General features: G+C 38.5%; 1 protein-coding gene across 1 annotated transcript in view; it reads left to right on the top strand.

Moving 5' to 3' along the window:
- The first annotated feature begins 5,243 nt into the window (after positions 1-5,243).
- The window catches only part of LOC148035960 (protein CNGC15b-like), a 40,459-nt gene continuing 32,882 nt past the window's right edge, over positions 5,244-12,820 (top strand). Inside the window, exon 1 of the mRNA XM_087677944.1 lies at positions 5,244-5,561. Coding sequence (XP_087534070.1) covers positions 5,533-5,561 — 29 coding nt within the window. The 5' untranslated portion in view covers positions 5,244-5,532. The remainder of the gene's footprint in view (positions 5,562-12,820) is intronic.

Raw genomic sequence — 12,820 nt, 5'->3', positions numbered from 1 at the left:
GGCAATAGAATGTGAAAGCATCATTGGAAGACTAACATTGTGCGCATCCTGTGATATAGTCACAATGCAACATCATGCTATTACATCACAAAAGAACAAACCATCTATAGAAGAAATACAAGTAAAAACAAATTTGGCAAGCATTATTCTCATCTTTGCATGTCAAAAACATGGAGTCAACATGATGATAACAAAATACCGACCATGTCTTGCAAATAAAGATAGAAACAAATATATGGTCTCACTATTACCGGACTACACAAAACAAATTCTCAATGCAAAGCCATTACAGCTTCGACTATTGAGCATCGTTGATACATCCGTCTCAATCTACAAAATGATAAGAGCAATTGTGAATGGAACCCTGGACCATCGATCTATTCTTGACAACCCTCTAGTCTCTTGAAATGATGGATCGCTTTCATAGCCATCTACTAGAATTGACTTGACTACACTTGATATTATGGATGCGTTCACTTTTAGCATGCTACATAATCCACTGATCTAGAAGCACATGGTTATAGCTAAACATCCACATTCAAGGACATGGCTTTGTATCCTCAGCAAGCAATTCATCGAAAGGATTATAGACCTCCACCGTGAAAGCTCTCCATTTGACCCAATGCTCCAAGCAGAACACCAGAATGAAAGAGGTTACAGTTTGCTCAACAATATAAGTGAGCCAAGTTGACATCAAGATGTAGGCCTGAACCCTGTTCTTTGTGTACACCTTACACAAGCCTTACATCCTGATTCTGTACAAGCTAAAATAGGTTGTCTTAATCATGAACAACACAAACATAACTTACTTACAAAGGGACATCGATAACTATAGGTGTGCAAACAAGCACAGTTCCAATGAGAAGGTCATTAGGCACATCCTATGCTATAGTGTTCCTACTTCAATACCAGGATCACCATCTTGGCACCAACGTAACTTAAAGGACCTTATCACAATGGTCAATGTTTGGGGCATGTCCCATTTCTTCCTTACATTCATTGCAAACAAGGTCACCAATACAAGGCAAGCCGAGATCAACAAGTTGGAATGTATTGCAAAGGAGTTCAATCTTGAATTCTCATGGAAAGATTGACTTGTTGAGTGCACCATCCTCTTTCACAATAGGTACCACCTTTTCTTCAACCAATACATCCTTGGTAGACCTGCTTGCGTTGGGCACATCTAGCACCATGCCATTAGGTATGAGATCCAACATAAGGGCTTCCATATGCATCACATGATGATCCAGAACCAACAATAGACCCTGAAACTCAATGATATATCTATTACCGTCTTGGAGATGAGAATCAAAATGTTGTGCCATATCACCCAATGCTACTGTCCTTTAGGGAACTCACATGAATATTCAACGAGTAACAAACTCTTCCATCTCTTACTACCTACTCAAGTATGCAATGAAGGTAGAGCTTATCGAAAAGTTAAATATCCAGTTAGAAGATGCCAATAGACTAGGACTGCAAGACTTGGACTCAAACAAGCTTTTTCGATGAAATATTGTGCAAGCCAATGTCACCCATAGAAGTGGTGTTAAATTACATGCAGATCTCAATAGTCACACGAAGCGAGTCCATCGAGTTCATTGATAGCTCCGCTACACAAATACTATATTGGAAGCTCACAAGGACAGAGAACATCATCGTGTACCCTGTAGACCTTTAATGTGCCTGATCGTTGAGCTTAGAGCATGTAACATTCTATCACTACCACAAAAACTACATCATTACCAAAACCACCTATGGATCTAATCATGGACCGACTCTCCGCAACGCTTATGGAAATACTATGGAGCAACACACAAGAATGGTACAATTCATTGATTTCCACCTAGGCCATCAAATTGAAGGTTTCTTCTTTAACACATTACAGCAACAAACAAGCTTTAGGTTTGAGACCGAACCAATGAGCACTGAGAACTCGGCACAATCATCAAGTGCCGTCTCGTGGCCAATGAGGAAGACCTTGAAATGTTCATCACAGACTACATGTAAAGAAACTTGCTCGCATCAAACTGAACCCACCAATTGATGAACATGATCATTCAAAAGATTCCTCTACATTCACATTACCTCTAGCAACTTCTGAATTTGAAAGTAGTGTTGCATTAATAAAGATAAAGATGTTATATCTCATGAAAGAGTTCTAAAAATTTCTTGAAAGTAGTCCAACAACAGAACAACAAGCTGTGTACAACCATCTCATCAAAGTGACAAACGGGCTACACATTGTGAATGGTACACAAGGCAGTGGAAAGAGCTTTCTCATACATTACTATAGCTACAACCTCATTGCCAGGAAGGTACTGTTGACAACAAGCACAGGAGCAGCTGCAACTAGATTATGCAACCTATCGAGCATGGTCGAGTACCAGTTCAAGATACCAATATGTGCACAACAATATCCAATACAATTGCAAGAGACAAATAAACGCTAGATTGCAATAAGAGAAGCTAATGCAATCATCATCGATGTGATGTCCATGTTAACAAGGACAATGTTTGATATAATGGTGTGCCAGATAGTAAGCATTTACCAAGGCTCGTTGCTCAGTCCATTCAACAAGAAGCACATGATACTATTTGGCAATCTTGCACAATTACCGCCTATTTGCAACCATCAATTTGAGTTCTGCAAACAATGTCACATCACCTCCTTATCATACTAGGCTCATGGAAAACAACATGCTCTAGATCTCAGTTCAGTACATGCACAACTTGCCATTCCTATAGTTTCTACAAGTGATTAGGCATTGTTGTCCAACAAAGCAAGAGATACATGAATGTTTACATTAATGCATGATTGATGAGGAGGATGCCCTTAATTTCATTGACAAAAAACAACAATCATATGCACACACAAGGAAGATGTTTGCAACTATAACAAGTAGATTCTACACAAATACTACACATCTGAACAACAAATCCAGACCATCAAAGTTCATACGAATGTAAATAATGAGCCAACATTGTAAACCTGACTACATGACAAGAACTTCCACAAGATAGATGAGATAGCAATTAGCACAACTGCAATGATAACTGAGAATATTGACCTCACCATAGGTGCAACAAATAGTGCGATGTGTAAGATCAACCATATCATCACATCAAATGGCAAAATGATATCAGGAATCTAGGTCATGATCCAGTCAACGAACCAATAGCTCACCCTGTGGTGCAACAAGCACTGATACAAGGCATTGAATAGCAAGTGGTACCATAAATCCATGTTCTTTTTGACACTCGCATACATGATCATTGGTCACAAATTACAAGAAGCCACAATCAACCAAAAAGCACTTCTACACATTAGATGCGTGTTTGCGATCAGACTAGTCTACATAATGCTCTCTCATGTAACTGAAAGAAGAAATTTGTGTATAGTTGGCCTTCTAGATCCATTTGCCTTCGCTTCGACACCTTCCCTAACACCATGACTCAAGTACAGAAACAACATAACTATACAAAAAAAAAAACACAACACATTCTATCATACAACAATCTCATATGTTTGTTATAGAAAGTAATAAATCAATCTTCTAAACCTTCTTTCAAATGTTGATTGTTAATATACTAATGTGTTTTTTCAAATTTTTTTACTAAAGAATGGATTAACATGCTAATATGTTCTCCTCATTTTCTCCTTTACAGATATGCAATACCCGTCAAGGCAAAGATGACTTCGGACGAGGTACGCATAATCCAAACGATACCTAGTATGAATAAGAAAAAAAAAAAACGTTACCTAACAACATTAACCTATGCATGCAAATGTTCCAGCTATACATTCAAAACCACATGAATACCTAGCGCCAGATTGAGAACTGTCCTGAAAATACACAAAATCGCAGGTACGTAACGACAAACCAGATGAGAATGGCAAATGTCGTTGGGCAAAAGCTATCAACATACGTCAATGGCTTCACAACGTACAATGACCTCCAAAAATTGATGGCGACATGCACTCAAATTCTTGACAATGAACGACATCTTGCATTAGTTGACAAGCTTGCAATTGGTACACAACCTCCTACAAACTTCATGACCTTCATTTTTACTAGAAACAACGACACTAACTCATATACACTTAGCATGCATGATTCCTCGAAGACATACTCGATAAACTTGAACTCGAGTATGAAGACTTGGTTGACAATCCACTATGAATAAGCACAATCCAAGTGCTTCTAGACACAAAAACAAATGGCATCGAAACATACCCAATTGAGCTGCTGCACTACAGATTTAACATCTCGCTCAACCAGTTGTTGGTAGAAGTCATGAAAAAAGAAGGCAATGACACACTAGAAGATTACATGGAAAATAACCATTACACTCACGATCGTGACAATCCTGTAATAACGATCAAGAAGATCACATACCTACTGAGTAGAGAGGTCTATACTCAAAAACACGGTTTCAACTCCGATCCATTCAACAACATAATCTACGTAACATGCAAGTTCTCAAACACGTCTTTTTCTCAAACATTAAAGAAAAAATAACATCAAATTTTGTCATAGAAATGTAGATACAAGTAAACCAAGAAGAAACCAAACTTTTGCCAGCACCAAGCTTGTAGCCCCAACCATCGCAAGTCATGCCACTAGCTCAAGCAATTCTATATCGTCTAGCATTGTCTACAACCAAGACCCACGAGCCAGTCCAAAAGCATCAACGCAAAGACACAAAAGCAAGTACTTCATCTACAACATAAGATGTAAGAAAAATGGCAAGGAGTGGAGTATGTAGGACAAATGAAGAAAGACATAGAAACATTCCAACTGTTCGAAAATAACTTCGAGGTTAACATAGAAGCAATAGTTGATAGCATAGACAAAGCTAGGAATTTAGAGCAGGCCACCATCTGTAAAAAAAATACAACCGTGACAAGGTACAACAACCTATACGGATACCTAGTAAGATGTAAAAAGTATTATTTTTTGAAAAGAATAAATCTCATTTAATATAGGAAAAAAGTGAATATTCAAAAACACGATCAAATAATTAAGCTAAATAAGTATACAAATTCTTCTTTCGAGATTCTCTATGTATTTAAATAACGCTAAAACTTATCTATAAATATACATCGCTTCGAAACACGACATTTATCTAAACACCATCAATAAAATTGAAACATAACAAATGCAAAAATTACATATGAAACTTATAAAATCCCTTCAAAATGTTAAAACGTTTTTTGCACTTCCAGAAATGTTTTTAGTGAACACGGGCTTCTTAGGAGGAGAGAATAGGGGTCTACTGGGGAGGGTGTGCACGTGCGATCACGGGTGGTGCGGCCGGCATCAAGCGCGAAGCTCGCAGCAGGGCTCTCTTTATCTCTTTGTGAATTCAGAGCAGGGGCAGAAGCAGGGCGAGGACGAGGACCCATAGGAGGCCCGGTCGACATGATGATCTGCTTCCATCATTCGCTTCTCTCTCCCTCCCATCGATCGCTGCCTTTCTACTGACCTCGGCCTTGTGCAACACATACAGCATTTCCCCCTTTCCGCCATGGATCGCTTCAACAGAAAATCTGTCAGGTTTGAATCGAAGATAAAAGTGGATTTAATGGTCAAATTTCGCATTTATAAAACATCACAGACCTCGGTGCTCCCCTCTCTGAGAAGGGAGGGAATGGGAATTGCATTGACCGTGCACCAGTGTTGATCGACATCCAGAACTTGGAATTAGGGAGCTGACTCGTTTCTTCTTGCACAGCTGGAGGAAATGTCTGCAGCTTGTGTCACGCTTGGCCAGATCATGACGATTCCAGTTAGCACTCCGGGATGATCTGAGTCAAAATAGTTTGTGGCAAAGAAGAGTCTCTCCACATGGATCAGAGAGATGTCGCTGTTGCAGTCTCAAAATGACACTGAAATGCAAACAGATTTTGCCCTAAGTTTCATTCAGAATTGAAATTTAAGCTCACAAGTCAAATGGCCTTAAAACGAGCTAGTAGGTGTCCCTTAACAAATGTAGATTTGCATATTGATCACAATAGGGCGTCCAAGCTTCCCAGGGTATAATGAAACTGGAAATTCATCTGTTGACAGTGGTAGTGCAGATATCAACAAAGTAGCATGCTGTGCCAGCTTCAACTCCTGTTTGTGTGATGAATCAATCATCTCTCAAGTTTTTGGCTACAGTAATGGATGCTCCCATCAATATCATTGGGGACCCCATTCTCAGCTAGCTGATGCTGCTTTCACAATGTACAAAACACTAACGAGATATGTGGGACCAAATGTGCTACATATCATATTTATGAGTCAAAACATATGATCATGGGTTTGGAGAGCTTCTTGTAGATCTGTAGCTATCTATGGATGGCATCGCAAGAAGATGAATTCACTATTCCAACTCAAAAAATCACAAGGAAAATGAAGATATCATTGCAACTTAACATTTGACCCAACTTGTCCTAGACTTCTTGATGGATGGGATTGGAATATGCTAATGCTGCTCCAAGATTGTGGAGATTATTTCTTCTCATGTTGAAGGCTTAGCTTCTACTATTCATTTCAAGGAGGATTGAAGATGGAATGGGATCTCCTCTACTAATGAAAGAGTGTGCCATTTGATGACTATTGAAGAGTACTTTTGAAAGTTGAATACTTCAAGAAGATCAATGGCTCTAGAAATCTCAAGAAGTTCCAAGGGTTTACCTTTCAAACTTCATTCTGTACACTCAACCACTATCTTTACTCCAACCATACATATAAAAGATCAACACTACCAAGCTGCCATCTTTAGCTTTTCCAGTGTATAAGCAATGGTCTGTCTTACTTCTCTTGTAGCCATGAGATTGCGTAAAGGCATCAAACTTATTGTACTAGCCCTGTGGGGCTTGCTTTAATCCATAAAGACTCTTTTTAAGCTTGTAAACAAGCTTTTATTTGCCATGTTTCACAAAGCCCTTTGGCTATTGCATGTAGATCTTATCATGAAGGGGATCATGTAGAAATGTTGTATTGATATCCAATGGTACAAGGTCCATGCCATTGTTAGTGACCAAGGTAAGCACAATGCAAGAAGTAGTCAATTTCACCATAGGTAAAAAGATCTCATTAATATCTCGATGTTAGTAAATCATTTCAAAAGAATGATAAGAAGAGTTATCGCTAGAAGGGGCTTTACGGTTTTTGTCAATTATATGAACATTGTGCTACATGTGTCTATATGTCAAAGTTGCCAAATCTACCATCTCATCTTTGAGCCTCACATTTAGCTTCAATTTGTTGCTAGTCATGTATACCTAGCCAAAGAGGCAACTTGGTTCACTTGAGCCTTTACTGATTAGATGCCCACCACCAGTTGCACCTAACTTTGTTATGCTTCAAAGCCATCATGCACCTAAGTTCTAGATAAGATTTCTTGAAAATACTAATAATCTTGGATTATAAGAATTAAAATTCTCTCTTTCAATAATAACAAAAAAGCTCACAAGTTTTTTTTGTTTGTTTTAATTTTCTTCTCGGTGTCTACCAATCTTCTTTCTTTTATCTCTTTACCTACTTTTGCATCCATCACACTAATGGTTAACTTTGAAGCTCTCTTGGTCAACTTGGAGATCTCGAATGCCTTATAGACTCACTATTGTTGAACATCTTGATTCTTGGGTCTTGTGCTTTACTTTCTAGCTCAAGGAATTGGGGTTTGACTCTTCACATTTGGGAGAGTTTGATAAATTCAAAGGCTGAAGAAAACCTAATTTTTACTTCTTTGCATCCATCGAACCATCGATTTAGGGTTGCACATTCGCTTAGGATCATACCTCAAATTGGGCCTCCTATGACTTGCCCAGTGACCATGAAATTACATATGAGATGTCTAACAACAATCAGGTTTTGGAGAAATTTCTTTATTGACATTTTAATCAATCAAGAAATCCAAAGGCAATATTACAAGAGTGCCATGTGTAACAAAGAAATTTGAAGAAAATCTAATATTTTTTTCACTCTTGCCATTTAGGGATGTGCATCGACTTAGGATTATATTTTGGATTGGGATTTCTATGACTCGTATGACATCATAGAATTTTAGATGCCATATCTAGATTCTAATGGCAATCACACTTTTGGAGAATGTACTCTTGTCAAGCAACCAAAATTAGAGGCTTTAAATAATACTAAATTATCAAGCTTCGCAAAAAGAATTATTGCCTAAAAAGGCATTTTAAATTGGTAATATGAAAAAATTCAAAAAATCCCCCATTGGGACATGTTGTGGTTATTCATCCTTTGTCCTACATATCATCATCTTCATCATCTCCCTCATCAATTGGTGGTTGTGTTGGTACTTGGTTGCTGCCCCCTATTATCTTGGAGGTTGCCGCTTGCCTTGCTAGCTGTTGCCTGTTGGAAATGCAATCCACATTTGTAGAGAAAATCAACTCAGTGCACTATCAGTGTAGTGGCGATATGTTGACATTGGGTTTGAATTCTAGGCCAAATGGAGGAAGATTTCCATAATTGGAAAGATTGGAGGTCATCCATCACCTTGAGGTTTTGGGGGCTAGATGGTTGCCCAATTTGTGGGAATCTTCTAGTTAAGCTGCATTGGCATGAATTATGCTAAAGGGGATGTGTCACTTTTCCTTACCCATTTTCAAATATGGAATTAGAGTTTAGGTTGTTGAGCTTGGGTGGCACTAGGGTCTGAACCAAGGTGTGGCTTGAGGGGTGTTGAAAATGTAATCCATACTTGCTAGAGAAGACAAGCTCATTGTCAGTTATTAGTCAAATACTACTTTTTACTTTCTTCTACCATTACCAGTTCATACTCAAATCTTTATAAAAGATCATTGTATAAAATGGAATGATATTCCATAGATAGACAGGATGTCATCCATCACATAAAGGTTTTCGGGGCTAGATGGCTAGTCCAATTTGTGGAAAATTGAAGTTTTGAATCTTCTAGTTAAGTGTGCATTGGCATGAACAATGCTAGGATGGGTGATATCATTAGTATGTCTTGCATTGACAATCTTACCACATGATTGCTGTTATCTTTGTCACCAATATGTGTTTTACACATTTAGGATTAACATGTGATTAATTTCTAGCTTTTTTGGCAAGTTAGACATTGTAGAAGTTATGCATGACATTGATAAGTCCATCAATGGAGAAGATTTAGTGTAAAGAAGCTAGAATTTGATTAATTATAGAATGGAATGCATGGGAACTTTGGCTTGCAATCAAGTTTTCGGAGTGGAATGTGTGGCAAATTGCGTGGCCTTGTAGGTATGCAAGTTGTTACTAGCTGGGGGTGGTCTTAGAAACCCTATTTTGGATATTGTAGGTATTACATACGCTAGTAGGGTACTAGGGTACCATGTGGGCCACCAATAAAATTGCAGCGTGTAACAAGCTAAGGGGAAAGCAATTGTTGCCTAGTATGATGCATGTTTGAACAAGAGATTGTTCTATTCTAATGCATGATGGACAATGGTGATGTAATAAAGTATAGCAGTGTAGGTATCACAAGTGTCTTTTAAACAATTGTTTGTCTAGTTGTGCAAGTATCTTTCAATAGCTGTTTAAAGGTTAGTAGCTTGTGCACTATACTTTTTAGGATGTATTCCTTATGATGCACGGTCATCTTTAGTGTTACAAAGCAATTGAGGCCTAGATTTGCATGGCATCGACGTACTAATGCTATAGCGAATGCAATTAAGACTTTCTTTGGCTAGCTTTGAGACAAAAGTTGATGCTTTGTAAGGGATTTGCATTGTCTATCAGAAGGCCTTGGGTTTGTTGCATCCTTTGCATTTAAGAGATAGGTAGTTGTGAAGCATGGCTATGAGTTTTATCTTGGAACTTTTTAAAGCATTGCAAAGGGTGATAGTAACTAGATTGTTTTATGCAAGTTGGTAAGCATACCCATGTCATTTTGGTGAGGAAGTAGATAAAAACAAATCGTATGGTTAGATTGTTCAATGAGAACATCTAATTAATTAATAGCATGGGTTTATCTATCATTTATGATATCAATCCACATAAATGAGTCAAGTTTGGAATGAAACGGTTAGCTCTCTGAAGGATGTGTGTTGAAGAGGTTTTGTAGGTGATTAGTAAAGTAGCTTATAGTCTTCAAGTGCCTTCATCTACTGGATCATTGGAGGATTCATAATACTTTTCATGTGAGCCATTTAAGTAGTCAAGACCTTTTAGGGAGATGTGCAAAAGGACTTGGAAGTCATCTTGAAGTTGGAGTTGGATAATTTCAGAATAGGTTTTGGAACATAAGGATAAGGAAAGAGGTGAAATTTCCTATCGTTATCTAGTAAAGTTTTAGAACTTACCACCGATGGATGTGAAGTGGTTACTAGATGTGATTAGGTATGCATATTTTTGGGTGTTTGATTAATGGCCCTTAGTGCTTTTGTGCTGGCTAACAACATTACTGGCCGACCTGATTATATTTGCTGTCCAACTGATCGTGACACCTTTCTAGTAGAGGCGATTTTAATTTGGAGGTCGTCTTCACATCGCCACTAGCTCTTGACACTCCAAATTGCTACATTTTGTGTTCACACAGCCTGATGACTTATTCTTCATCATTTCATTTCTGTATTTGTTGGTTTCACTCCTCCGGTACATTAGATCATCTTCATCATTATTGTGTGTTTCGAGCTCTTATTGCCACCCTAGCACCTAGGCAACTAGCCATCAGTCACTTTGTGGATGTTGTGATTGCAGTAGATTCAGGCCGTCTATAGCAGGTTACACCCTCTTTATTTACCCTACATTGGATACTTGCATTTTTGTGTTTTCTTCACTCTTGAGGTTGTTGAGCAATCACACGTTTGCAACCACTTACATGGAGACGATCTTTACCGATGTTTGTGTGTTTTCTTCTGTAGTTGGTTGCCCAACAATCATCTTGATAGCAACCATCATTCTGGAGAGATTGCAGCATATCCTTTATCTTCGATGGCTCTTGAGGATTGCTTTTGCTCCTTCTATTGCTATCCTTCATCTTCTAGTGTCTACTTTGATATTGAACTGCCTGGAGAATTACATTTCGCTCCCTCCATAGAGTAGCTCTTTTCCTCGTCATCGATACCTTTGCATGAAGGGCTGCGTTTTGCTCCCTTCAGTGCAAACTCTTCCAAGTGCTATTACTTGATCAGCCCCAGGATAGTGCAGTTATCTTTGAGCTCCTCTTCATTGTATCGGCATGATTCAATGTTCATCATCTTCTTGAGTGTTTCTGAGTTTCTTTGTCTTAGTGTGTCACGAGGATATGCATTTTTGAAACCTCACTTAACATGTGGATTAATTTTTAATCAAATGATTAAGTAAATATTGCACATGTGAGGCGCGACTGGGGTTAGAGTAAATTTACGAGCGTGGGATCTGAGAAAATCACGGGATATCAAAAGAAAAAGTTGCTATAAGTTATGTTGCACAGGTACTTGGTGGTATCTGGTGTCAATTGTTGGCCTAGGTCATTCATTTGGCCATAAGTGTTAGTTGGTGACATTAGATATGTGGCGTTTAATGGTACCTAACACCGATCTAATGGTCAAAGATGGCATAGAGAGACTCGGGATTGGAAGATGCCTAGCCAATTTAATTATTGGCCAGTTAAATTGTTTTTCTGGACACCGAAATAATTATTAGATTAATTTTCAGTAATCTAAGGCTGAAAATTAATATTTAATGATGGATAATATTGGAAAAACCATTTGGGAAGGCTACCATTTGGCAAACTTGCCCATACAGGATGGTAAAAGGCTGAAGAAGAGAAAAAACGAGATCATTCTTGTTGTAGCAAATGTGGGAGAGCTGTGAGTAGCAATGGCCAACCTATTTTCAGCCATTGTAGCTAGCCATGAGTGAGTTTTGAGGAGGCAATTGTAGATTCGGACTCTTCACAATTGGGCGATTGCATCTAGGTGCAAGTGACAGCTGATTTGGATGTCTCAACTGTAGGCGACAGCATTTAATGCTATTGTGGTAGGGCAGAAGTTGCATTTGACTGATTTTCAGTCATTCTTCATGACAAAACTCTAAAATTTCTCTCTCTACAGCTTTCTCTCTCATCTTCCAACCATTTCACAGCCTTGCTCCAAAGATCTCAGCATTTGGATCCTTGGAGGTTGAGAAATTGCAAATTTCTCTGTTGCAAATCCTAATTTACAGCAAAAATTAGGGTTTAGCAGCAGCCTTAGAAAGTGTGCCAGAAATTGGAAGCTCCAAGACTTGGATTTTTCAGGGTTGAAGGTGAATTTTAGCTAAATTCAGGTGGAGGACTAGCCAGCCATTGAATTTGGGGCATTCCATCATCTATGACGTGAGTGAATGCCAATTAAGTGCTTGAATCAAGGGGCAAATCAGATTGAAGACTTGCTGGTCACTTTGGACAGCAAGGGGAGTTTGGATTGTGAAGGGGTTCGGGAGAATCCCATTATAAATTAACTTCTTCTCTAGTAAAGCTAAAGAAAAACCGAAAAGGCTGCCAATTTTGGGGCCAATCGGGTGTGCATTGTCCAAGATTAGTAGGTAAATTTGTATTTTCAGATTTGTATTTATTGTTTGCTGCTGTAATTAAGTTGTAATCAGGGATTTACCACCCATCCACGGAAGGAAGGCCGATTCCATAGTGTTTGTGGTATGCTCTATGTTTCTCTCTGCAAACGCTATTGTCTCTCAACATGGTATTAGAGCATAGGTCGATTTCTCGACATGGTATTAGAGCAAAGGTGCTCCACAAGCTAAATATTTCCATTCATCATTTAGATGAAGAGAGGTTGCGGGATTAACAAAACTTTCATATTCTAGATTATTTTCAC

The sequence above is a fragment of the Lygodium microphyllum genome, chromosome 5 (genome assembly GCF_053477565.2).
Source record: "Lygodium microphyllum isolate KBCC chromosome 5, Lygodium_microphyllum_v1.1.10, whole genome shotgun sequence".
Classification (NCBI taxonomy): Eukaryota; Viridiplantae; Streptophyta; class Polypodiopsida; order Schizaeales; family Lygodiaceae; genus Lygodium; species Lygodium microphyllum.
This window is presented reverse-complemented; position numbering and strand designations above follow the sequence as displayed.